General features: G+C 49.8%; 1 protein-coding gene across 1 annotated transcript; it reads right to left on the bottom strand.

Moving 5' to 3' along the window:
- Positions 1-4,772: 4,772 nt before the first annotated feature.
- NDFIP1 (Nedd4 family interacting protein 1) lies at positions 4,773-25,803 on the bottom strand. The gene is made up of 10 exons (XM_059483365.1): positions 25,788-25,803; positions 23,924-24,026; positions 20,110-20,401; positions 11,222-11,309; positions 10,378-10,508; positions 9,449-9,536; positions 9,157-9,281; positions 7,528-7,594; positions 6,868-6,973; positions 4,773-4,930 (listed from the first exon to the last, which is right to left on the bottom strand). The coding sequence occupies exons 1-9, from the start codon at positions 25,801-25,803 to the stop codon at positions 6,870-6,872; spliced, it is 1,014 nt and encodes a 337-aa protein (XP_059339348.1). The 3' UTR covers positions 4,773-4,930; positions 6,868-6,869.
- Between the last annotated feature and the right edge of the window lie 836 nt (positions 25,804-26,639).

Genomic DNA, 26,639 nt, shown 5'->3' with positions numbered 1-26,639 from the left:
TCCATGCCAGCAGGACTTTGTGCTGCCCCCACTTACCTCGGTGAGCTGGGAAATGAAGCAGCAGCTCAGGCAAGTCCTCACACAACCCAGGAGCACATTCCATGCCAAAGGATGGTGCTGGCACGGGTTTCAGCTCATTTGGGGTGCCAGAGCAGGGCTGGGGTGCAGGAGAGAGGTTTCCCCCAGAGAAAGCTCCCATGACCTGCTGCAGGCACAGGAGCCCCAGAATGAGAAACACCTGCGCAGGGCTGGGGCTTTTGGGCACCGCCGCCCCTCACAGGTGTGGCAGGGAGGGAATGGGGAATGATTGCAAACTCGTAGCAGCTGTCCTGGAGCACCGAGGGCTCGCTGGGGAGCTGCAGCTGCTCCCTTCTCCCCATCCCTGGCAGTGCCCACGGCCAGGTTGGACGGGCTTGGAACACCAGGGGCAGTGGAAGGTGTCCTGTGGCAGGGGGTGGAATGAAAGGAGCTTTAAGGTCCCTCCCAGTCCAAATCATTCTGGGATTCTATGGATTTTTGGCTGCTCCGTGCTCCTGTTGGCAGTGCAGAGCCGGTGGCAGGAGTGCCATCAGCCGTGGCAGCACTGTCCCCTGGATGGCCTGGCTGGGACAGGATGGTGCTCACAGGAGCTGCGTCCCCATCCTGTCCCATTCCATCTCATCCCAATCCCATCCCGGAAAGTTCGGCAGCCTCGGGGCAGCCCAGGCTCCCACCCGGCCGCAGCTCGGGGGCTGCCTTGGCACGGGAATAACCCCTCCCTTGGCACGGGATAAACCCTCCCTTGGCACGGGATAACCCCTCCCTTGGCACGGGATAACCCCTCCATATTAAACCCAGGGCACCGAAACGCACTCCGAGCCCTTTAACCGGGGTGTGCGAGGTCTGGCAGGGAGAGGAGCAGGAACAAAGACCCCAAACCCCTCAAGGGACACGATCTGCAGGCAGCGGCTCCCGGAGGGGTCGCGGTGAGGATGGGCAGGGGACGGCCCCACCTTCCCGAGCCTGGCCCGGCACATCTGCAACCCCTTTGCTTTCCTTTATTCTTTTTTTTTTTTTTTTCTTTTCTCCTCCCAGATCACTTTAAAGGTCCAGCTCAGGGCATAATTAGCAAAGCAGTTAAAGTGGCGAGGGCAGTGACCTTCGGCGGGGGCAGGAAGCGGCAGCCGTGGGTGGCCGGGGGGGCACAACACCCCGGGATCGGCTGTGCCTTGTAAAATCCCCTCTGCATCCCCGGCACAGCCTCGGCGCCTTCGTCTGCCCACACAAAATGGGCATTTCGGTGGAACCCTGGTGCTGAGCTGCTGTCCCACGGGCCGCACTGGCACCACGATGTCCCGTCCTCGCTGTGTCCCACAGCGCCGGGACAACCCAACATCCCTGCCAGGGCTTGCCCAGCATCGGGCAGCCCCAGCACCCACCCGTGGCCGTGGCACCGTCCCTGCCGTCCTCCAGCACTGTGGGGCCGCGGGGCTGCGTTTCCATGTCTGAGTTCCCTTATCAGCAGCACGACCTTTGCTGGTCGCAGATTAGGGGCTGGAGCCGCTTGGATTTGTTTGATTTCTGTTGATGGTTATTAGGCAGAGGAAGTGCCAGAAGGGATTTTGACCTCGAGTTTAAACCTACTCCAATTAGAGCCACTGAGCCTTTAATTACGGCGCTCCGGCCACTTTGGTTAAAGCAACAACAAAACCAAACACAGAATCTGGTGGGAGATGGGCTTTTCTTCCCATGGTTCCTCTGAGCTGCCACCTACCTTGTCCCCTGTGCTGTGTGACAGTGCCATGGGGCATTCAGGCCCACCAAGCCCCTCATGCTGCCTCCAGACCCAGAGGTGACACCACTGCAGGTGACACCACTCCAGGTGACTCCAGGTGTCCCCTGCCCTCACCCACTGCCCCTCACACCACCCCCAGTGTCCCAAGGATGCTCCAGGGGGGATCCCAGGAGCTCCTGTGAAAAGCACCCGAGGTTACAGCTCAGGAGCCCATTACAGCTCACTGAGGGGTGAAGGATGTTTTGGAAACACCAATTTCTTACTTGGCAGAGCTTCTATTTAGCTGATTTATTTTTTTTTTTTTTTTAAGTTCAGAGTTGTTCTTCACTCCACTTGGCCCTGGCACATGGACCATGTTCCATCCCCTGGCACCAGGGCACCCAGCACAGACCTTCCCAATGCTCCAGAGCCTGGCACAGATCCCTGCCTTTTGCTTTATTGTTATATTCATTGATATGAGGCATTATTAACATAGTTTAGCTTAGCAAAATAGGCTTTGTATCCATGTAAATCCTATGATTTATAATTACTTTCTAGGATATATCTTATGGTTGATTTTTTACTTTAAACAGCGACTTAATCCCTGCGCTCTGGTAATTTCCTTCCCTGCCTGGTTTTTGTCCATTTTACCCAAAAATCTCAGAAAAAAAAAAATGCCCCAAGCCTGCACCCCAGCCTGGCTGTCAGGGAAGGCCAGAGGTATTTACCTGGTCGCTGCAGGTGACCACAGCCCTATCACTTGGGTGGTGTGAGGTGGCTGGGCTGTCCCACACCCAACACCAGTATTGGAGCCTGTGACCCCACCCCAAACACAGCGTGGCTCCTCCAGACCCCAGCACCCACCCAGAGCCCCTGGCTGTGCAGGAACACGGAGCTGGAGGTGTCTGCAGCTTCAGGCACTGCAGGAGGAGCAGCAGGAATGCCAAATATTCCAGTTCTGTGGATAGTCAAGCCCAAATAAGGCCCAAATACCAGGAGAGCAAACACGAGGCTGATCGACCAAGTTTGGGCAAATGTGATTCAGAGTTCCCCAATGCTGCAGATATTGCCTTGTAGGATAAAACTCCTAATTCTGTGTTCACTTATTCCTGTTTAAAGAGGACTCTGTGGAACCTCTATCCGTCTCTGTCAGCCCCAACTGCTTGTCTGTGGGGACTGTACATTTGAGAAGTTCAGCTGTGAACCAAAACGAGTTTCATGGGTCAATAAGTCATATAACTACCAAAAAATCCAACAAATCCCCCAAAATGGAATCACCATTTCCTGACAGGCTTGCTTACAAAAGAGATGGACACCCTGGAGATTTGTGTTACACCTTCCATGGAAGGAGATGGAATGCCCCCAGATAATCTGTGTTTGTCATGGATAACCAGGTGCAATAACACATCAAAACTCAATTAAACATTGTCCTACAGCAACAATTGCTACAGAAGTGACATTTATTGACGTTCTGCTGTATTTACAGGTTGAACATAGTAAAACTCCAAAGTGAATGAGCACTTGGCAGAAAGCACAGGAGTGCACATTAAATCTACATTTCCAACACATCAGAGTCTCTGCTAACACAAATTATAAAAGCAAGAATTACAGGTATGTTAGGAATTGTCTCAAAAGTCCCAAGCCAAAGAAAAAAAAAGGCCTTTGTTTTGCAAGATGGTTTTTATACAAAGTTGCAACATGATCTTTTAGTTTTACACTACAGACTTGTTCCGTGAAAACCCCTGGAGAGCCCAAAAAGTTGGCGGTGTGAAAGGAAAGGATACTACAACATCGAGAATAAAGACTGTTAAAAGTTAATACGTGTGCCACCTCTAAATTCCCAATGACACCTCGGAGTCTGGACTGCAGTGACCCCTTCTCCTCAGAGGCCCCTGGGTGCTGGGGGACTGCAGGAGCAGCGTCAGCTCTGGAGTCAGCCCTGTGCTGCCAGGCAGGACATGGGGACAGGGATGCACTGGGATGGACAGGACATGGGGGACAGGGATGGACAGGACACGGGGACAGGGATGGACAGGACACGGGGGACAGGGATGGACAGGACATGATGCACATGGAGCACACAGGATGGACAGGACATGGAGTTCCATGGATTGTACAGGACATGATGCACGCAGGCTGTACAGGATGTGACACATGGGGACTGTACAGGACATGGAGTTCCACGGGCTGTACAGGACACAGAGCACACACACAGCCCAGCACAGAGTGTCACACACAGCCCAGCACAGTGTCACACACAGCACAGGGTGTCACACACAGCCCAGGACAGTGTCACACACAGCCCAGGACAGTGTCACACAGAGCCCAGCACAGAGTGTCACACACAGCCCAGGACAGTGTCACACACAGCACAGGGTGTCACACACAGCCCAGGGTGTCACACAGAGCCCAGGACAGTGTCACACACATTCCAAGACAGTGTCACGCACAGCACAGGGTGTCACACACAGCCCAGGACGGTGTCACACACAGCCCAGGACGGTGTCACACACAGCCCAGGACAGTGTCACACACATTCCAAGACAGTGTCACACACAGCACAGGGTGTCACACACAGCACAGGACAGTGTCACACACAGCACAGGACAGTGTCACACACAGCCCAGGACGGTGTCACACACATTCCAAGACAGTGTCACACACAGCACAGGGTGTCACACACAGCCCAGGACAGTGTCACACACAGCACAGGGTGTCACACACAGCTCAGGACGGTGTCACACACATTCCAAGACAGTGTCACACTGCCCAGCACAGGCAGAGCCCGGGCAGCTCCCAGGCTGCAGAGGAACTAAAGCAAGCCTGGCCCCTGCTGGCCCCGGGACGGCTCCTGCTGCCCAAACACCACAAACTCTGCCTGAAGGGCTCCATCAGCACACCACAGACTCACTGCAAGAGCTGCTTCAAACATTAGCCACTAATGAGTCAACAATTACAGAATTCTGCGTTAATTATTAAAATTTTACACCTAAAAACAAATCGAAAGAAATGCTTCTCCTTTTTTTTTTCTTTTTCCAACAGTACTTTTATTTATTTATTTTAAAGCAGGTGATTATTTTTTCTTCTGCTCCAGAGCCTTGATTCACTTCCTGCAGGTGTCCTGCTGCTTCTTGGGGGAGATTTCTCTAATGCAGGAAGACATTTGCCAGAAAACATCTGTTGGAGAAGGATATTGAACACCGAAGCTGCAGTCAGAGGGTTATTTTGGATAACAGGAGGATGTTGTTCACACAGCACAGGATGTCTAAGGGCTTGTGAAGTGTCTCAGCACACAATGATGTGACTCCAGCAAAATGCTCAGCAATCTGTGTGTATTTTACAGGCTAACACCAGGACTGTGTCCATTACTGCACACACGGCTGGAATAGTGAACTCCAGCTTTTCACCAGATTCATTTCACCAGGTTGTATTTTCTGGTGTGCACTCTTTATTCCCCTCCTAATTTTCTAAAAATTATCCCTGATCTGAAATAACAACAATCCCTCACTGCGCCCTTTGCATCATGCCCTGAAGAGGAAATCTCAGCTAAGGACAATAATACACTAAAAATCCAAGTCTTTTGTGGTTTCTTCACTCAGAATTAAGGATTAAAGATTTATTTTCAGGGGAAGTATCACAGTTGAAATATTTATGAATTATTCTGGACATTTTTCTCAGCATATCTGACAGTGCTTTTTGAAAACACTCTAAAATGACACATAAATAATAATTTAAACACTCTATAGCTCCACAAGCAAGGAGTGAAGCCAGGTCTCCAAAAATGTAATTTCAAATTTCAAACACAGGAAAAGTCTATGCAAAAAGAAACCACAGAGTTCCTTTAGGAAATAAAAAATAAAGTTTTGGTAAAGGAGCAAAATTTTTTAAAAAATTGTTCTGTCAGACAAAATGCAGAGATAAAGCTGACTTCAAATGCTCACATTCTGTGACCATAAACTGGGGGAAATGAAGGCTCTGGTGACTCAGCAGGAATCTGGGAGGACATTACAGATCCTGGAGGAGGTCACAAACCAGAACTTTGTTAAACAGAACTGAAACACGTAAAGAAATTGGCTGAACTATTTTTACACACTATCACCAGAGGAAAGCACTGCACAAAGGCTGTTCTGTGCTGCAGGTTCCCCTCACAGCCTGGAAACGAAGCAGAATCGTGGGCAATTTGCAGTTTCTAATAAAAGGGAAGCACATTTGGAAACCCAAGGCTCGGTTTTCAAATCTCAACAATTTAATGACCCCCAATTTAAGGCTGGGGCTGGTTTGGTTTCTTTGACTGTCCCAGCTGCAATTGCCTCTCTGGGGAAATGGAGCGTTATTATGATATTTCTAAAGGGAGCATCGTGTTGCATTCCCCAGCTGGGAAGCAACCTATTCCAGGACTTCCTTCCCCTCGGGGAGGGACAGTTAATGCCAGGCCATTATCTGCTGTGAGCAGGAAATTATGCTACAAGGCTCCAGCTACTTAAGCCTCCTCCTTTAAAGCCCCATTAAGGCAGCCAGCCTGAGGTTCTGCACTGAGCAGAACACTCCCAGGCACTCAGGTTTTTGCAGGATGCTCAGGGAGGGCAGCTCACGTGTGTGGGAGGGTCTGAGGAGAGCAAAGGTGTGCAAGGCTGCCATTTCCTCAGGAGCCTGGCAGCAATTTCAAACAGCAGAATTCAGACAATTTGCTCGTTCTGGGACAAAAGCCAAAGGCACTGGCATACCCCTCTAACAACATTTTGTGACCTCTCCTCGGGGTTGGGACACACCACGTGTTTCAGGCATGTGATTTATTCTCAAAGCCACATTTGCCAAACACTCAGCAGTACCAAGGGGCAGGGGTTCTGTTCTCACAGTATCTAGTCAGGGAATCAAAGGAATATCCAATTCCTCACAGCAAAAACTCAGGGACAAATGTCCAGTGTTGCTCTGCCTCCCATCAGGTCAGTCTGGGCTCTGCAGACCCAGGGGCTGGGTAGGGGGTACCAAGAAACAACTGTTCCCTGCTTCCTTGAGTTCTAAAAATATTCAAGCAATGGAAAGTGTAGCCTAGAAAAGTCACTAAATAGAGTTAAAATCAAAGCAGAACAAATTCAGGAAAGCAGAAAATTTACCTTTAGTAAATAAAGAGAACTCTGGTTCTGGGAAGAGTGGAAAATGTATCTGGCATCTTCCTAACCTTTGCATAATTAATAAATCCTCTGAGAAACAGCAGAAAACCTGCAGGGGAGAGACACATTTGTCCAGTTAACAGAGGTGTTGCCTCTTCAAGGAGAGGGAGCAGCTGAACTCCCTGTCAGCACTACAGAGGGACCTCACCACTGGGATGCACAGCAGCTGATCACACACAGTAATTCTTTTTGGTAGCAATAACACCTCATCTTTCCATTTCAGGTAACTTCAAAAACAAATTTTCCTTGGGCAATCACAGAACTTTTGAATCCAAACATGATCCAGTCACTCCCAAAGCAGGAAAAAGAAAATAAAATGAGGGAGGGAACAATCCACCCCTCTATTTAAGATGCAAGAGCAGACACAATATCAGTAACAAGCATTATTCTCTTCATAACTTCTGGATGATGTCAGGATGCTGCCACCAAGAACTGGCAGGACAGTTTTTACATGTGCCTTTAAAACCTGAATGTGCTCAGTCAGAGTATGAGGGTCACACTTCATCTGGACAGCCACACACAGATATTTAACAGCCAGGAATGCTCACAAAATCCTACCTGGCTTTACAGTTTTTAAGCATCTTTCCCCCCACAGCCACTCACCTAGTACAAGGAAGACCCACCAAAGCCAGTACTGGCCATCGAAGTAACCAGGAAAATAGGTGGAGAACTGAAAAACAGCAAAAAATTACAGTTTAGAGCACATGGAAGTTTGTGAACCAAAATCTATCCCCACCAATTTTAGCAGTAACCAGACAGGGCTGCACACAAGAGATCTCATGGGATGCTGCATTTCACCAGCTGCAGCAATGAGTTACCTCCACAAACTGTTATTTATAGTTTTTCTGCACCAGCTCCAACAATGGGAATGGGACAGATTCAACACCCAGCTATGAATTCTGCCCGTCAGTGGGGCACAAGGGCACTGCTGGGCAAATATGCCTGTTTTAAATCATGTCCTGGATGCCCATAAAGCACAGCTGCAGGATCTGAAAGGGCAGAGCAGGCTTGCAGCAGTGCAGCACATTCATTACTGTCATGTTGGATGGTGGAGCAGCTGGGAAAGAAATCCCACATCTGTGGAGCCCACTGACAAGATTCCCAGTTGGGAAAATTACTGCTATTAAATGAATGGCACCAACACTATGAGAGCACTGAAGTTCACAGGTTCAGTATAAATACATTATAATTCCTCTGGGTTTGTTCTATTCAAACTTAAAAGCTAACAAAAGATAAACTTGTTACTGATGTTTAAATCAAATCCACAAATAATGTCACCTCCTTCCGTCACACCTCTTAATCCAGCAAACAGTCCTTAACACCTCTGAACCAAGATGACCACAAAAACTGTCAGAAAAGTGAAGAGATGCTGCATTTACAAATGAGAATTCCCAGCCCCAAAAGACACGCTAGGAAGTGACAGCTCTGACATGAATGCTCTCTACTTCTACTTACAGCCAGTGAGCTGCTTGCTTGAAATTCAACTTTCAGCCTGGAATATCATCATTTCACAGGCTCCAAATAATGATTTCCTGATGGAAATATTTTCTCTCCCAATCCCTCAGAAAAATATAAGAGCCAAAAACCCTGGAGCAGGATGTCAGCTGCTCCTGGTCCTGCTGCTGTGCCGCAGGGAGGCTGCACCAGAGGGCACCCACGGCCTTCTCCAGTGCTGCTCCAACCCTCACTCCTCCCACAGCCCTGTTTCCCTCTCCTCAGCAGCTATCCTGCATTTTAGAGAATTTCCTTCTTTCCACAGGAGAGCCAGGGCACAGCAGAGGCTGAAGGCAGGGCTGGCTTTGCCTGGGTTCATGTTTTCCCAGGATCAGAGTGTTGCTGCTGCTCAGCACAAACCACACTCTGTCAGACACAGAATGAACCCCAGAATCCCACAGGGGTTGGGCTGGGAAGGATCCTACAGCTCCTCTCTTTTGCCACAGACAGGGACACCTTCCACTATCCCAGGAATCCCTGTCCAGCTTAAACCTGGACACTTCCAGGGATGGAGCATCCCCAAAGCTTATCTGGGTGTGCAATCTTTCTTTTCTTTTACTACAGTTGTAATTCCAGCACATAAACAGGATACAATTATGAAAAAGCCCTGTTCTTAGTAAGTAGCTCAAAAATAATTTCATTATTTTAAAAATCTCCTAACTTCAGTATGAGATAAAAACCTGCTGGGAAAAAAGAGTATCAGTGTCTGTGTACGTGGTTTTGCACCACACAACTCACCCTGACAATAAGGATCCACTTAATAAGAGACAGACCAAAGCCAGAAATGGCCCCATATCGTCCTGCAGCTGAAGTAGTCAGACAGAAAGACAGGAAAAATCCAATCCAGTTGAAGAGGAATGCCACTGAGAAAGCAGGAGAAAAGCAGCAGGTCAAGACACCACTATATACCAAGGGAAAAAACCATAAACCACTTGCACTGAGGTTTTTCCTGGTGCTACATAAACATAGATGTGACCCAAACTATTCTGGGTCACTGCTTGAAGAAAAGTTCATTCCATCAGGTACTTACTGAAGAAAGTCAGCATGAAAATGCCATCATTTCCTATCCTCAGCTGGTCAGTGTCATCAAAGTCATCCCGTGTCACAAAGTCATCATCCTGCAATGCAGAGGGAGGCAGCACATGGGGGATTTAGGTCAGTCCAGTCCACACAGCAACCCCACTTCTGGGTGTGACTCTTCAAAAAAAGGGCTGGAATCCTAAATACCAAAAGGCTACAAATGGAGGCACTAGAAAATTCCTGTTTCTCATCCTGAAATGGTGCAGAGCATGAAATGTTATCTATATAATAGGAAATGTATCTTTATTTTTAACACAGTCAAGATCCAGCATGTTCTTGTTCTCATTGTGAAGAATTCTTCAACTCATCAAAAAATTATCATCTCAGCAAGGAATTTGGCTTCTGTGAAGAAGTGTAATGAGCAGGGGACTTCTAATGCTAGCAGGGGTGGAAAGAATGGCTGAACAAGAGATAATGTTGAAAAAAACGAAAAGAAATAATTCTGACAGAATGGTTTTATCGTCCTTGTATCAGCTACACTGACCTCCAAAAAAGTCAACTAAGTAAACAGCAGGAGTATCAAGGGTAGATATGCCAAACAGCTGAAGAATTAATCCTAAATCTTTTTTTAAAAATGAAAAAAACCAACAAAAACCCCAGTGTCAGAGCACAGGGATACAGCACAGTCCCTCTGTCAGCTTGCCAAGCTAATCTGGCTAGCACATGCTGGCATTACTGAGATGTCTGACATCATCACAGTGCTCAAAGGAAAATGAAAAAAAAATTTAAAAAAATAGCCACAGGACTCTCAGAAGTGTGGAATATCACCACCCCAGAAAGCTTCAAAAACACAAATTTTCAGAGTCATGACACACGATGGGCAGGAGCTAAAGCTGAACTGGCAGCCAGCAGGGCAGGGACAGGGACAGGGCCACTCACCCTGCCAGGAACCAGGGGAATGGTGGCCTCAGCCTTGCTCCTCTCGGCCTCGTCGTAGCTGGGCAGAGTGGTGGCCACGTTGTAGGACGGCGGCTTCGGGAACCCTGACTCATCCTTGTAGTCAAAGTAAGCTGCACAAAACACAGAGAGAGCTCAGCACTTCCTCAGGAACACCCTGCTGGGAACCAGCAGTGCTCCAGTGACTTCCAGCGAGCCCCATTCCCCACCCTCCCACCCAGGCCAGCCCCCTGCCATCCCAAAGCAGAGAGGGAAAAGCACAGGAGCACCTTCTCTGAGAGCCAGCAACCCAGAGAACATCACTGAACATGTCTGGCTGTACTTCTGCTTAAAACAACACCACATGCTGTGCCTCCGCTGACTTGGATACTCAGAAACAGTCACGTTTCCAGATCCAAGTGGTTATTAAAGTTATTAGTGACAGGACAGGAGGATGAGTCAAAGGCCCATCCAAGTGCTTAGTTATTGGAAAGTGCAGGGAAAGTGAATTCTTTAAACCCTTTTAAGTAACGAATCCTTTAAGGAAGGGGCACAGCATCATCCAAATGCCAGATAATGAGAGGGGAACCACAAATCCTCCCAGCACTTTGATTTTTAACTGTCTCCAATTTACTGAGAACACTGTGAACTGTAACTTGAACACCCCTTGATGGGATGACATCAGACGAGCGCAGCCAAATTGCATCTCCTAAACCACAAGAACCCACAGGCTGTGTGGATCAATCCTGGCCCTTGCAGCTCAGGAAGGTGCTGCAGAGGCAGCTGTGGATGAGGAGAGCAGTCAGTGGCAGCAGAGCAATGCCAGCCCTTCCCCAGGTGACAGTACCTGTGTTGTCTGCAGAAATGCTGCTGTAGGGCGGAGGGGCGTCGTTCACCACCGGCACGGCCTCGCCCGGCTCCTCTTCATTCTGCAGCTGAACAGAACCACACACCAGGGCTCAGGGGTGTCTCAGTGCTCTGACACCACCCCTGCAGCTTTAACTGCACACTACACACTCTTCTGGAAGCACCATGGGACACGGAGCAGCTGCTCAGCCTCCCTTTGCAGCGTTCCCACTTGAAATGATCAATCTTCCATCTCAGTTTTAAAGTTGTTTTTAATCCTCTCATCACACACCTGGACTCCAGCAAAGCACAGCACACAGCTTTCCAGTACCTTTCCATTTCCCTGGCGCTTCCTCAGCTCACATTGCTTAGTTGCATCTGTTTTAGTCAAAGAAATACAGTGAGATACCCAACAAAAGGCTCCATTGCTGCCTGTGGCTTTGCTAAGGAAGGGTTTTTTCCATGGATACACTACATAATGATGCACAAAAGTACAAATGTTGCCATTTCCCTTCAACCTTTCACACTGCATGACTGAAAAGGAGCTGGTTTATTTTGTGCACTGTGCTTCCCACAGGCTCTGTATAAATAACCAGGAGCTATCACAGCTCCAGCATCACCCGCACGAGGCAGGTGTGCCGTGGCAGCTTTGATCAGGGGAGCTGCAGCACCAGGCCAGAAAGGAGGTTACAGCTCCCATCTCATGTTTCCCTTCCTTCCATTTCTCATCACCTCAGCAGCAAAAGCACTGAGGTTTGCTGCAGAATAACTCACCTCAAACAAGCACCTCCAGACTGAAGCACTGGGCTGAGCAGGAGGCACTGCCCTGGTTTGAGATCACCTCTAAGCAATGTCTCCTCCAGCTCTCCCTCCTGCAAACCCACACTCCTGAAGCCATCTGGGATATTTTGCTTTCTTTGTAGAGACATGCTGCCATTCTCCTTGAGCATTTAACACAGGGGTGGGGGCGTAGGGGGATGTTCTTATCTTATTTGTATCAGGGGAAAATAAATCAGCTCCCACTTCTAAATGCAGATCTTGGATATCCAAGTGTTCTGTGCTTTGGAGTTTTATTCCTTTTGCTGCTTAACATCACAGATCACAGAATGGTTTGGGTTGGGCCATCCCTTAAAGCCCATCTCACTCCACCCCCTGCCATGGGCAGGAACACCTTCCATGATCCCAGGCTAATCTAAGCCCCAGTGTGCAACCTGGCCTTGGGCACTGCCAGGGATCCAGGGGCAGCCAGAGCTGCTCTGTGCCAGTGGAAGTCTATAATAACCTATATTCTGCTCCAGATCACACAACATCCACACCCTCTGTGAAAGCCTTGACTGTGCTTAGCAGATGACCATGAGTGGTTCTGCCTGCAGGTCCAAGGAGTCAGCTGAGAGGGGGAAAAGGGAGGAAATTACACTGGAAAGCACCAGAACAAAATCAGGAGCACTGTCTGCCAGTCCAGGTGCAGCAGAACAGCACAGCACCACAGCCATGCACTCCAGTTCCACATCAGCTGCAGCTCACTCTGCTCCCCAGGAACGTTTTCTAAACAGAAGAGGTGGGGGAGAAGAAAAGGGTGCTTGGGTGAGCCCCAAGCTTTGTGGATAAGCAGTCCTCACATGACAACACTGAACCATTTCCTTGAAGAAGGAGGAATCACTGATCCGGATGAAGATTTAATCCGAGTTCCAGGGAGCAGCTCCCAGCACAGCTGTCAGCAGGACACAGCCCAGATGTGAAGCACAGCAAACAGTCCCAGGGTGTGAGGCCCTGGGGTGGAGGCGGCAGGACCTGCCTCACCTGGGCTTTACTGAGCCCCAGGGCACTGAGCAGGGACAGGAGGAGCTGCAGCAACTCCCACCTTTGTCCTCCCAAAGCCTTTCCAAGAAACAAACATTTTATAAACCCCACAGAGCTCAGCATTAGAAATAAATGCAAACTAAATTGAGAAGCAATTGCTTATTCAAATATGCTTTAATTTTTTAGAAAAACACAGCATTACTCCAGAAATCCCAAACCACCCTGCACAGAGCACAAGGGACAATGGATGGGACAAGAAAACACAGAGCCAAAATGCTTGATTCAATCTCTGCCCAGAGAGCTGCCCCTGGATCCGTGGACAGGGCAGGGGTAAAAAAATATTAAAAATATGATCTTTAAAGTCATCCCACCCCAAACCATTCTGTGATTCCATGATTCCCCCAGCTCTGTAGTTTATGAATTCTCAGAAAATGCTCCACCATGCTTATTGTCAGTCTATCCATGAAAATATGAAAACTCAGCACTTCTTTTCTCCCTCTGCCGGTGCAGGACCTGGTGTATTGACAGGAGGAAAGGCTCTGTCACAGCTGGGACACTCTGGATTCCACCTGCCCTTTGTTACCTGATCTCCAGGTGAGGGGGTGGCAGAAATTCAACCCCTCACGCCTGTAAGAAAGGAGGCAGGTACAGCCTGAGAGCTCAGTCACCAGGGAGGGGGAAGGAAAGCACCACATGTGACAACACTGGAAGAAATGAAACAAAAGAGGACACAGATATTGAGTGGAATATTAACTCCTACCACTGGTTCTTCTTCCAATAGTAAAAAGAAATACGTGTTCTTCCACCAATGTCACGTGGGAGAAAGAAGCTGAATTCACTGCTGCCTTCCAACACCCCAATTCAGGTAATGGATAATGACACAAAAAATGCAGCTACTTTCTGAAGTTGGGCTCGAGGCTGTAGGAGGTTAGTTATAGAAAACATATTTTTCTTCTAATGGACAAGGTACACAAATGCCTTCCAGCCTTTTTAATGATTCCAGGCATCTAAAATTCAGCTAAGTGCCTATTAGCAGAGCAGGGAGGGTTCCTGTGACAGGAAGAATGACTCATCAGGCCTGGCCTGGCCCCGGCTCCCACCTGCCCTGCACAGCGCCAGGTACGGACTCCCAGAGAACTCCCCCGAGGCCCCAGAACCCAGGGAGCCTGCTGAAAACCAGGCTCTGACTTCAGTCTGCTCTGCTGAGGCTCTGAGATAATTCCTTCCTAGATTCACTGATGGATTTTAGCTTTTCAGGCAAGGTTCTGGTATTCGTGGCATAAAGAAATAAGACAGTCTTTACAGCCATGCATGCACTTATTGAAACAACAGCTTGGCTGGGATTTTTTCACCAGACTGCTAAACCAACAGAAAGTTAACTGACAGAACACCCAGGGATAATTATTTTCCAAAAGACCCATCATCAGAAGCCTGGCACTGAGCAGGACATCACCTCTGGTTGCCACTTGCCCTAACTGAGACCTGTCCCATGTAAATACATAGCACAGCAACATAAAGTTGAAATCTTCCAAGCTGTTTGGAAATGCTTCCATGTAAACTTGGAAAAAAAAGCATTTCCAATAAATATACTGGTTCATTCTTCCAAATTTCCTAAACTCAGCATATGGGCTGCTCACATAGTTTTGAATCTTTATTTTTTAACTCCCCTTTGCCAAGTTCTGAGGCTGCATGTAAATATTCTTTACACCAAATGAGCATCACTACACTAAACCAGCATTACTACAAGCTTAGCCTTAGCAATAGATCACATATCATTACATATCTTCAGCCTTTTGGAAGTAAATTAAAGTCACTGCCAACTCTGAAAAGGAGTTATTTTTACTGACTTTTGCTTTACTTAATTAAACACACCCTGATTTAAAATCCTGCCTTTTGCTCAATGTTGTTGCAAATTTCTGCAACTTAACATCAGCTTATTAATCAGCAGGAATAATGATAAGCTAGCAGACAAGCCAGCCCACTCCCTTCAGCCCTCTCCCTGATGAGCAAATAACTGTTTTCTCCTGCAGGCTCTCCCAGCCCATTTCCTGGAGCAGGGACAGCCCTGAGTGTCTGGCCCAGCCCCTGCAGTGGCACAGGTGTGCTGAGCACCTCTCAGGTGGCACATGTGGCACCTGTGCCAAGCCAGCCCTCCCTGGGGAGATGCTGATGCTCCTGCCCCAGCCCCAGCCCTGGGCACAGCCCAGCCCCAGGAGTGAGCTCCTGCCTGTGCCAAACCCAGAATTTCCCCATGGAAAGGGTGCTCAGGCCTTGGCAGGGGCTGCCCAGGGGGACTGGAGTGCCCATCCCTGCAGGTGGCACCTGGAGGTGGCACTGAGGGCTCTGGGCTGGGGACAGGCTGGGGATGGGGCACAGCTGGGACTCAGTTTCTCCAAACAGTGACTTTGAGATTGTGAGACTCCTCCCTTTTAACAAGGACTGAGAACTGTGCCCCCTCCCCAAAGGCACCTGGAGCTCCCTGGCACACAGAGGGCACACAGAGCAGGAGCCAGCAGCAGCATCCACCTCGGGGGGTGATGGCAATGATTTCATGAGTCACCAAAAGGCAAAAACACAAACCAAAACCTATTTTATGTCCATAAAATACAACCTGGGCTCATGAGGGTGCTGTCCTCTGACTCACTGCAGCCAAGGGCCTGACACCACAGAAATGCTCCTCAATCCTGGGAAACAAGCTGGTCTAATTCCCTCATTTCTGTTCAAACAGGGAGTTAGACTGGTCTGGACAGACTGGAAACACTTGGGCCAGCACAAACCTGTCCCACACACTGGCCTCAGACTTGAGAGATCAAGGTCTCAGTATGGAAAAATTAGGTTTTAATCTTGGATAGTTGTAATTAAATTTCCCACACTTAAAGCATAAAGCCTTCTCATAATATTTAGAATCAGATTAATATTTTTCTGGACATTAGGGTATTTTGGTAAGACTTCTAAGCATTTTAAAATATCATGTTTTTAAAATGGTCATATGAAGAAGGTCAAGTATCTTCCATGGAAAAAAAATCCCATTGTGCCACCATGGATCAAATTTGGATATCTCAAAACAGGCAGGAGCAGAATGATTGGACAGTCCTTAATACTGAATTCTGCTCACTCGTCCCCATGACAAAGGATCAGAATTCACACACATACAGAACTTTGGATCCTTGCATTCTCTATGGTCACTTCTAAGTCATGATGCCAAACCCACAGAAGAAGGTTGCTCATCTCCTGGGAGCGCTGAACAACCCAAAGCCCTCAGGGGCTGTTCCTACAGTTGCTTCCCAATGGGGCTACTGAGCCCCACTCCATTTTAGTCATGAGAGAGAAGGTACTAAAAAAGCCCAACTCAGAGCTCCACACCATCCTGATGCCTGAGATAATATTGTATTTCAAAGTTTGCATGCAAAGCTATTTTCTCCTGCTACACAAGCTGTGAGATGACACTGGACTGCTGCTGTTTCCCTGCCTTTCCCACATCCTTTGATTTTTAGGGACAGAATGTATTTAAATTCCATAAAAACTTTTGCACACAGAATCACTAAACCCTTGCAAAGCTACCTGACAGGTACTGCTGCCTGCAGAGGTGGATGTTTCAGAGGAAAATAATCAGATTTTAGTCACCTCAGCACAGCCGAGGCTGGACACGGGGCAGCTTCAGCACAACCTCAGAGCAGAGGCTGCACAATTTTACTCTGCAGTTTTTCTAATTTTACTGGGTTTATGTCAGTGGCATCTCCTATTCTGCTTACAAATAAAATATATAAATAAATATGCAAACAACCTACCCTGCAACTTTTCTTAGCATTCTTATCTTTAGCCAGCACATCTTGCACACTGCAAGGACTTCACTGAGGAAACAGTCACTGACATTTCTGATTCTAACTGCTGACATGAAAAGATTTGGGATGTTCTCATTTTTTAGTTTCAAGCTGTGTGCCCATTTCAGCTGCAGAATTAAACACAAGCTCAAGGTACACACAAGGCAGCAACTGATATCTGCCTTCCTGTTCCACTCCAGCCTCTCCAGATATTAAAGAAGCATTGTAGTCCTTCATGGATTTAAACTCTATTCCCATTCTATTTCCAGCAACGTATTTCTTCTACAGTTTTCACAGAACAAAAAACAAACAAATGGAAAAATCTTTCTTGGTTATTTTTCCCATTGACACCTCCCTTCATGGAATGATTCATGATCCATGTAAACCTTCAACAAGTGGAACAGGAAGACACAGCACTTAAAAAGGAATACATCTTCATTATTTAACACTCCCACCATTTCCTAGGTGGGTTTACATTACTCATACACCTCACATGTATTTTCGAATGCTCCAAGTACAAAGCATGCCTGGAAAACACAGAGTGTAAATAAACCTGTTAAAGCTGGGCTATTTTTTCCAGAATGGAGGGTAATTTCTATCCCAAGGATGAAATACAGTTCTGCCAACTGAACTCTCAAGCCAGGGTTATGCTGGGAAGGCTTTAAGCCCACTAATCCCAACAACATCCCTGTATAACTTTCCCAAAGGCAGATTGAAATGACAACAGCCTCTCAGTGTCCCTTTTTGGGGACACAGCAGTGCCCGGAATAACAGCACCAGGGCGAGCTGCAGCTCTCTCTCCTTCTTCCCAAACCTCTCCATTCCCACCTCCACAAGCACAGCCCCAGCACCTGGCCTGCAGAGGAGGATCCAAATCCAGCAGTCTCAGCCTGTCCCAGCCCTGCTGTCCATGAAGGGCTGGGGAGGCTGAAATACCTTCTCCAGAGCTTCAGTTTTATCCTACATGGAGCTGCACCTCCTCAGTACTGAGCTCAGACTCGCAGTGCCCAGAGGCACCACTGCAAGCTACTTTTTATCAGATTGTCTCCTTCCTGAACAAAGGAAGTTGGCATTGGAAAATCAATCAGTGCACGCCCCTTGCACAGTGCCCGCGATGGGGAACAGACACGGGCTGGGAGTCTGCAGGGAACAAAGAGGCTGCTGATGGAGCACAGCCCACATCCCCACCTTCCCACATCCCACCTGCAAGGCTGAGAAGGGCTGGGAGAGGAGAGGAAACACACAGGTCTCAAACTGGGGTAGCGAGTTCTGTTGTGCTCAGATCATGGTCACTAACCCTCACCTTTTTTTCCTAAAAATACAGACACTTGAGGAATCCTACAAATATTGTACAGGTTCCACAGTGCCCACATCTCAGAGCTGCTCCCACATACACATGGAATACATCAGGAACCCATCCCAGAGTGAGGGTTACGTCCCTGGCACACTTGGACAGTCAATCCACATTTACCAGTACAGGAACCACCTACCTGCATAACCAAATCCATTAATGCATTACCCCATAACCAAAAAGATCAAGCTTTAAAAATTCCTCCACTGACTCATAATCCAATAATTTAAAGGATTAAATGAGCTTGTTGTGAATTTCTCCAGGCTACCTCCACTGACTGGGTCCTGTATTCACTCTAGCCCTTGCAGTTATCACTTCACTAGCAGCCTCTCTTGGCACATGGTACATTCATTATTGTACATTCCCACACACAATAAGTTTCAAAATATGGGGGGGAAATTGACACATTCAATGCTACAGAGACTCTCCCACTCTCTCATCCTCTCTATCTAAATCCCGAGTGCATCTCCACAGCTTGCAGGGTTTTGAAGCAACACAAGCATTAGGAGCCAGTTCAGTGATAACACACTTCACAATGGGAACACCTGGGTTCTGGCAGAGGGCAAGGAAAGAGGAGCAATTTCTAAACAGCTGCACAAAAGTAAATACATTTACATGTGAGAATCTGCCTCTCACTCCAGTTAAACCAGTGGCTCCACAGGCCTCCATTATGTGCTTGTCTTTAGCAGTGCAAATCCTCTGGCACAGCCTGGCTCCCTAATCTCTGCAGGGCTCCGAGATGAGTCTGCCCTGGCTCTGCCCGAGGTGTGAGCAGACACAGCACTGAGCAGGCAAACCACAGCTTTACACACCCCTCTGGGAGAAACCAGGAGTGTGTGCATCAGCCAGGAAACACCACAGCGGGCAGCGGGGTCCTTCAGGGATTGTGCCACCCATCCCCACTGCTCTGGGTGATGGGACACGCTGCGCATCCCTGGGGAAAAGGCATTTGTGAAGACACTTGTTGGGGTCAACGCCACCAGCAGGACTCTGCCAGGAAAGGCGATTAGTGCAGAGACCTGGTTATCGGTCCCTAGCAGGTCCCACAACAACACAAAGAGATTTGTAAGTGAGCACATCAGTTTAGCGCTGAACAAAAGGAAAAAAAGCCCAAGTTTTGCTTAACTTCTCCATTTCCAGTATGTAAAAACACGGAGACCTGCAGCTGTCAGACGAGACAAGTACTCCATCCCATGGGAGGGTGTATCTCGAACTCAGCCGAGCAGGAGCCTACCCACGCCGGGAATGCTACCCAGGAAAAGTCACAACACAGCGATTCCTTGGGAGAGCCCGGGTTCAGCAGGAGCGAGCTGTCTGCCGTTTTGAGGGATTTCTCCATTGCTCTAAGTAAAGAATTCTCCATGTCTGATGTCGGAAAAGCGCCTGCCAGAACTGGGTCACACCGGGGGGCCCAGCCGACACCCGGCCCTTTCCGTGGGGCCGCTAGTGCAGACAAACGGGAGGCAGGAAAAGAACGACCCGAATTCCCCAGGGAGCTCTGCAAGGCCAGCCCCTGGCCTAAAGGGACTCCACACGTAAAAGATGGAAGAAAACTAACGGTGACCTCGGGACGCTGCGGAACGAGACCGTTCCCTGGCGGGGGGGTCGCTGCCGTGGGGGGAAATGAGCGGCGGGGTCGGCGCCCTGCGCCAAGGTCGCCCCGGGACTGGGCAAACCCCGGCCCCGGCACTGGGCAAACACCCGGCCCCAGGACAGAGCAAACACCGGCCCCGGGACCGGGCAAACCTCGGGCCCGGGCACACCCAGCCCCGGCCGGCGGGGAGCGGCTCCGCTGCCGAGCCCGGCCTGACCCCCCGGGGACCCGCGGCCTCCGCCCCGGGCGCTGCCGCCAGCACAGGCCCCGCTCCCGGCCCCGCCGCCCCGGGAGCCGCCCGGCCCGGCCCCGCCGCCCCTCACCTGCTGGTAGCGGCCGGTGCTGGGCTCGGCGGCCGCGGCCGCCATGGCGCTGCGGGGTCGGTGCGGGCGCTGCGCAGGCGGAGGCGGCGGCGGCCCGGTCGCTGCTCGCTGCGGGCTCCGCTCGCTCCCGCCCTCCCCGTCACGCTCGGCCGCGCCGCCTCCCGCCCCGCCCGCCGCCGGAGCCGCCCCGGGCCGCGAGCGGCGCTCCTGGAACGGCCGCGGAATCACAGAAACACCGGGGCTGGGAGAGACCCGCAACAGCAGCGACTGCAGGCTGTGCCCGATGCCCACCCTGTCCCCAGCCCGGAGCACCGAGTGCCACCTCCAGCCCTTCCTTGGGCACTCCAGGGATGGGGATCCAAACCTCCCTGGGCAGTTCCAGGGCCTGAGCCCCCTTTCCATGGGGAAATTCCAGCTGTGCCCACCCTGAGCCTGCCCTGACCCAGCCTGAGGCAGTTCCCTCTCATCCTGGATGCCCACCTGGCTGTCCCCTCCTGTCCGGAGCTGTGCAGAGCCACAAGGGCCCCCCTGAGCCTCCTCTGCTCCAGGCTGAGCCCCTTCCCAGCTCCCTCAGGAATTCTCCAGCCCTTTTCCCAGCTCCATTCCCTTCTCTGGACATGCTCCAGCCCTTCAATGTCTCTCTCACTATGAGGGGCCCAGAACTAGACACAGCACTCACGGTGTCACCTCAGCAGTGCCAGCACAGGGGACAGTCCCTGTCCTGCTCCTGCTGCCCACGCTATTGCTGAGACAGCCCAGGTGCCATTGGCCTCTTGCCCTCCTGGGCACACGCTGGTTCCTGTTCAGCTGCTGTCAAGCAGCACCCACAGGTCCTTCTCTGCTGGGCTGGTTCCCAACCAGGGCAACTCCAGTGGAGCTGGAGAGTGACCCAAGCCAACCCGGAGCCAGCCCGGCTCTGTGTGGGGACCCGGTGTGCCACTGCCTGCGGGAATGCTGAGAGCCAGCAGCGTGTCCCTGACACCACTGCAGCTGCAGGAGTGACCCCACAAACTCCGTGCACTACACATAATGTAGATTGTGAACTAAAGTATAATTTTCAGAGTGGAAGCTGCCATGGGATGTGTTAGTAAAACCTAGGGAGTCAGGAAGTTGATGTAAAGCCATGCTGCCTCAGCAGGGACACACACCAGAGCCAGCATTGAGGAACCAGACCTGTGTGAGCCACGCTGACCAAGCCTGGGTCACACCCCAGCCATCCCTGTCCCGCCACATGGGCAGGGAACAGGGCAGCTGCACCAAACACAAGGTGTTGGCCATCAGCTCTTTCATATCCACAGGGAGCAGATGGTGTTGAGCTCCTTCCTTCCAAAAGGAGCACGTGTAGGAAACCACGCAGTGAGACAAGTTGGTTTATTCTGAATTCTTCAGTGTTACATTGGCCAAAACACTTCTCAGCTTGTGTAACATTTGTTTTCTACATGCGCGGTTCAGCTCTAGTCAGGCTTGCAGAAAATTACCCACATCAATCCCTAAGGTGGATGAGATTTAAATATATCAGCTTTAGGATGAGGAAGGCTGAATCAGCCCCGCTGGGATTCCAAACTGCAAATTCAGAGAGTTGCAAGCATTGAAGCCCGAGGACATGGTTTTGAACTGCACACTCAGTCATAAATACAGGCCTCAGTGTTCATTATTCCCTACCATAATCAGCCTGGATGCTTTTCTCCCCGTATTTTGCCTTTGAGGGGTAGGGAGTTCATCGATGTCTTAGTGAGATGAATGAACATCCCAGTTCTCGTGCCAAAGGAGAGGCAGGAACCGTGAAGGATTTTAGCGATGAATAACCTCAAAGAGTGACTCCTGAGAAATGCTGGAGACACAAGGACAAGGCAGGGTTCTTGCAACACAGATGCCTTTGAAGGAGCTGGAACAAGAGCTGCAGGCACTGACAGAGTCTGGTTTCACCTTTCCACAAGACTCTCGATTTGCAGTGAGAATTTCCCTGCAGTGAGGAGCTGTCCTGATGACATGCACGGATTTACTCGCTGCTGAGGTGGGATTACACCCCTAAGTAAGGCTATAGCAGCAGTGTAATTAGCTGCACAGTGATTGACTTGGACAACACAGAGATTAAAATAAGATGCAACCTGTGCATGTCCTCAGAGAAGATGCTGGAACGTATCCTGGAGAAATGGTGAAACCATTTGTGTCAAAGCCATTTTGGGGCCAGTGGAGGCAAATCACAGGCTAATTAGTCCACCTAGTCTGAGCATGACAGACTCGAGAGGGGTAAGGGCAATTCCTTCCAGCTTCTCTCCCTGTATTTATTTTTATTTTCTAAGGTGGGGAAGCTCAGTAGAAAGATGATGCTGTGGTTACAGCACATGACTGGTTCTGCTTTCATTTCCCAAGTGGTTTGAGGCAAATCACTTCATGCCTCTGTGTTTTTTGTCTTTTTCCCCAGTACAAAATGTCTTTTCTCCCGAGAGACACTTGAAGCTTGAAGTCATTGATTTTAGTGACTCCCGTACGGGATGTGCTGTGAAAGTATTTGAAAGCAATTGAAAGTATGACAAGTAGTGGAGTGAGTCCTCTGAAATCTTGGAGCTCTACATGTGTTCCTTTAATTATTGTGTACAACTAAGCAATAAAGGGAGCACATTTAATCTGCACTTTGTAATAAATATTGAACACTAAAAGCTAAATAATAAACCTCAAAAGCAGGGCGTGTAAGCTAAACTAGTAAGAACTCAGCAGGACATTAAAGCTAGATCTTTCTTCTAACCTTTTAGTGCTAAATTACCCAATTAAAAAAAAATCAAAATTGAGGAAGCGAAGGGAGCCGACCCATCTTAATTGATCAGCATCGAACTCTGATTTATTGATCCAGCATGCACACTTTTATAATCGTGTTAATTAAGTTCATACATATTGCAAAACCCGAGCTCATTATTGGCTACAGATTACACACCAACCCCTCCTCTTGTTTTCAATACCTGTGGTTTCTTATTGAGACCAAAACTTGTTTTTCTCATCCTGTTATTAACTGTTCTCAAGGCCTCCATGTTTGTCACTCTGCTTTCCCATCACTATCCAAGGACAAGGTATTTACTTGTTATTAAAAAATAAGCCTGAGAACTTTGCTGTTTACAGGAACGTGTCTGAGAACTTTGCTGTTTACAGCTGCCTTTTACTTTTCAATCAGCTGTATATTTTCATGGCCTTTTTTCCTTCAAGCCATGTCTGAGCAAAATTCTCCAACACAAAATGTTCACATGACAGAAACATTTTGTCATCAATTCGAAAGTACTCCTGTGTCCCTGAAGGCAGAGACACTCCATGTGCAAGAATTGGAATCACAGGGTTTGAGTATCCATAGATGTCATTTCCCACTGTGGAATAACATCCTGAATTAGAATTATATAATTAAGCTGGAGAGATTTGTTAAGGATTAATAAATGCTGTCTAACAGATACTCCTCCCCAAAATATCACTTGGCCACAAAGACTTTTTGTGCTTGCGATCATCTTGTGTCTGAATCATCTTCGATCTTTTTGCCCAAAAAAGCCAAACTGTGGCTGGCCCATCCCTGGAAGTGTCTAAGGCTGGGTTGGATCGGGCTTGGAGCCACCTGGGATGGTGGAATGCTCATGGCAGGGGGTGAAACTGGACAATCTTAAGGTCCCTTCCCACCCAAACCATTCCGTGGCTCTGCAACAGCCCCTGCCCAGGGCAGCTGCCCCACTGCCTCGGAAGCAGCAGGTCCTGCAGGTGTGGGCTCCCTCGGGGTTCTGGACAGCAGGCAGCTGCAGTTTTGGTGTTTGTCACAACAACAAAAGCCACTGGGTCACACGGGGTCTGCTGGAACACGGGGTCTGCTGAGGAGAGCCCCAGCGAGCGCAGCCACACGTCCCACAGCCGGGTGGGAGCAGTGCCTTGTTCACCGGTGTGGAAAACTATGGCCCCATAAGGCACGAGTATTGTGAGGAGGAGGAATGGAAACAACAGTGCCATTGAATTGGAAGAATTTCCCAATGGGAGCTCTCTTCCACTGAAACCCAGCAGCAGAACTGCGGGGCAGATATGAAGGATGCAGCGAGTTGTGCAGGATGGTGCATGGGGCAAGCAGAGCTGAGCTCCAAATTGCCTCCACACAGCGCAGCCAGCTCAGCCCAGCCTGACTTCAGGGCCCCACTCACTGATTTCACCAATGCCCTTTGTGGCTCTGTTGTTTCTTCATCCTACTGGAGAAATCACAATTAACCAACAGTTAATTTAACCTTGCTATCCAGATTAAATCCCTTACTGCTCAGGCTGGCAGTTTTGAACCTGGTGAGGAATGAGGTCCTGACAGCTTTGTCATGGCAACATCACCTGCAAAATGGAAAGGGACTGGCATGGGTGCTCTCCAGAGCTGCCTGTTCATGCATTGCCCTACCCATAGGCTTGTTGTGACCCCAAAAGTATCCTAATTAAGATTTGGGTGCTGTTGGGAGAGCTAAGATGTGAGTGGGGCTTGCAGGAAAGAGCAGCTCCCCTCCAGATCTATTTCTCCTTTTCTTATAAATTGGGGTCAGAAGGTAAATGGAACATGCTGGAACAGGAAAGAGGTGGCTGATGGTGGATATTAAAAAGACTCTTTAATTACAGGATTTGGAGAGAGGATTCTTCATGGAGATAATTTTTTAATTGTTGCTGTTTCAGGAAAAGAATCCCAGTGCTCCCAAGCAGCTCCCAATAGCAAAAGCCCTGGTCTCTGAGCACTGCTGACTGTGATCCCTTCAAGGTGGGGCAAAAGCAAATGCTGGGTTTCTAAGAGCTCCCCATTAAACTCCAGCTTCTCCTGAAGAGAAGTGTTTGTTTCCTTCCATCTGCTGCTTTTGCAAGGAAGGAAAATCAGCCTGTTCAGACACCAGGAAGTTTTTCAGCATGGGAACAGCTCGCTGTAAATGCAGGAACAATAACGGGCAGAAATTATCATACCTAAAAATACCCAGCCTGCGAGTCACACGCACAGCCCAGCCTGGAGAAGCTCGGGGTGGAAGGAGCTGAGGATCCACAGGATGTGCTGGGTGTGGGCAGCGCGGGGGCACCTGCCTGGCTCCGCTGAGCTTTTGCTTTCACCAAAACATGTCTGGCTTTTACGGGGAACTGTCGGCTCCTCCTGCATCTCTGTGCACTGCAGCTGTCCAAGCCACTGGCAGGGGAGGTGAAAGCCACACCGGAGCAGTCAGAGCCCTCCAACACTCGGATTTCACGGACCCCATCCCCACAAGGGCGCTGTGTGAGCAGCTGGGGGGCTGCAAGGCCGGCACCAAAGGCAGCAGCGCTCCACTTGTCCCAGGAGAGCCGGGGCAGATGAGGTGGAGCAGGGGATGAGGTGATGCTGTCCCAGGCCGCTCTGAGGGCAGACAAAGCCCACAACCCGCAGGTCACCCCGGCTGTGCCCTAGAGCTCACCGCCGTGGTGTCCCTGCCATCAATTCCTATGCGGGCTGTGCCTCCAGAATTTGCCTTTCCGAAATTTGCGAGCTCTGGCCGCGTTTCCAGGGTAACCGAGCAGCCGCTGAGGGCTCTGTGGGGAGCGGCGGTGCCGGGGCTCTCTCCCTGCCCAGCCCTGCAGCAGCTTTGGCTTTGCACACCAGAATCCGCAGTTGTGCCACAGCAGGGGTGATGTGGGAGCTCCCAGGTGTGTGTGCAGGGCAGCTGTGCGCTCACCTTGGTGCCGGCACATCCTGGATGAGGACTGAAGCAGCTCCAGCATGGGAAGGGTCCAGACCTCAGCCGGGTCCCCGTCCCCTCACAGGCCCCGGTCAGCCTCGGTCCTGTGCCTCTGAACCCTCCGCTGCCGTGATTGCTGCCAGAACTCGGGGAACCCATGGCTCTGCCGCACCGAAATGGCCCCGATGGCACAAGCGAAGAGCTGTGTCCCTCCAAGCCAGAGCCCAGGCTGCCCTGCCCTGCGGGAGAGCCGGGAATGCCGCTGCTGCCAGCTCCTCACCCAACACGGCCACCGAGAGATCTGCCCGTGGGCTCACACTGCTATGGAAACACCTGCCCATGGAATTTATTTGGTCTCTGTGGCCTAAAACTCTTCCCGTGTGTGCCCACAGCCCGCCACACCCATCATCACCACGGGCAACCCAAGGGCTCTCCAGGATGAGACAATACCGGGAGCACTGGTTCTAGCCAGGGCATTTAAATTATTAAAATAAAAAGTAACTGCATGGGCTGGATCCCAGCAAAGCAATTTGTAGCTCATTCTTCCTTCTGATGAAATTGAATGTCGGTCTAACTTTGAAGTAAGAGCTTTGTATCCCAACAATGAACTAAGCCTGTGCAAGGAGAGGTCAGGTGCATTTTCATGAGAGCTTGAACTCCGGAGCAACAGCAGGAAGGTGTTTTGGGGATACCTCTGTGCCAGGAGCAAGGACAGGCAGATCATGGTCTCTCCATCTCCCAGAACGACCCCAACCTGTCCCAAAGTGAGTCCCTACAGAACAGTTCAAGTGTGACAACAGCTCGTTTTGGTGGGACAAGGCTGGGAGCTTGGCTCTAGGTCTGAAAAGC

The sequence above is a fragment of the Ammospiza nelsoni genome, chromosome 16, assembly GCF_027579445.1.
Source record: "Ammospiza nelsoni isolate bAmmNel1 chromosome 16, bAmmNel1.pri, whole genome shotgun sequence".
NCBI lineage: Eukaryota > Metazoa > Chordata > Aves > Passeriformes > Passerellidae > Ammospiza > Ammospiza nelsoni.
Note: the sequence above shows the minus strand (reverse complement) of the source record. Positions and strands in the feature narration are given on the sequence as shown.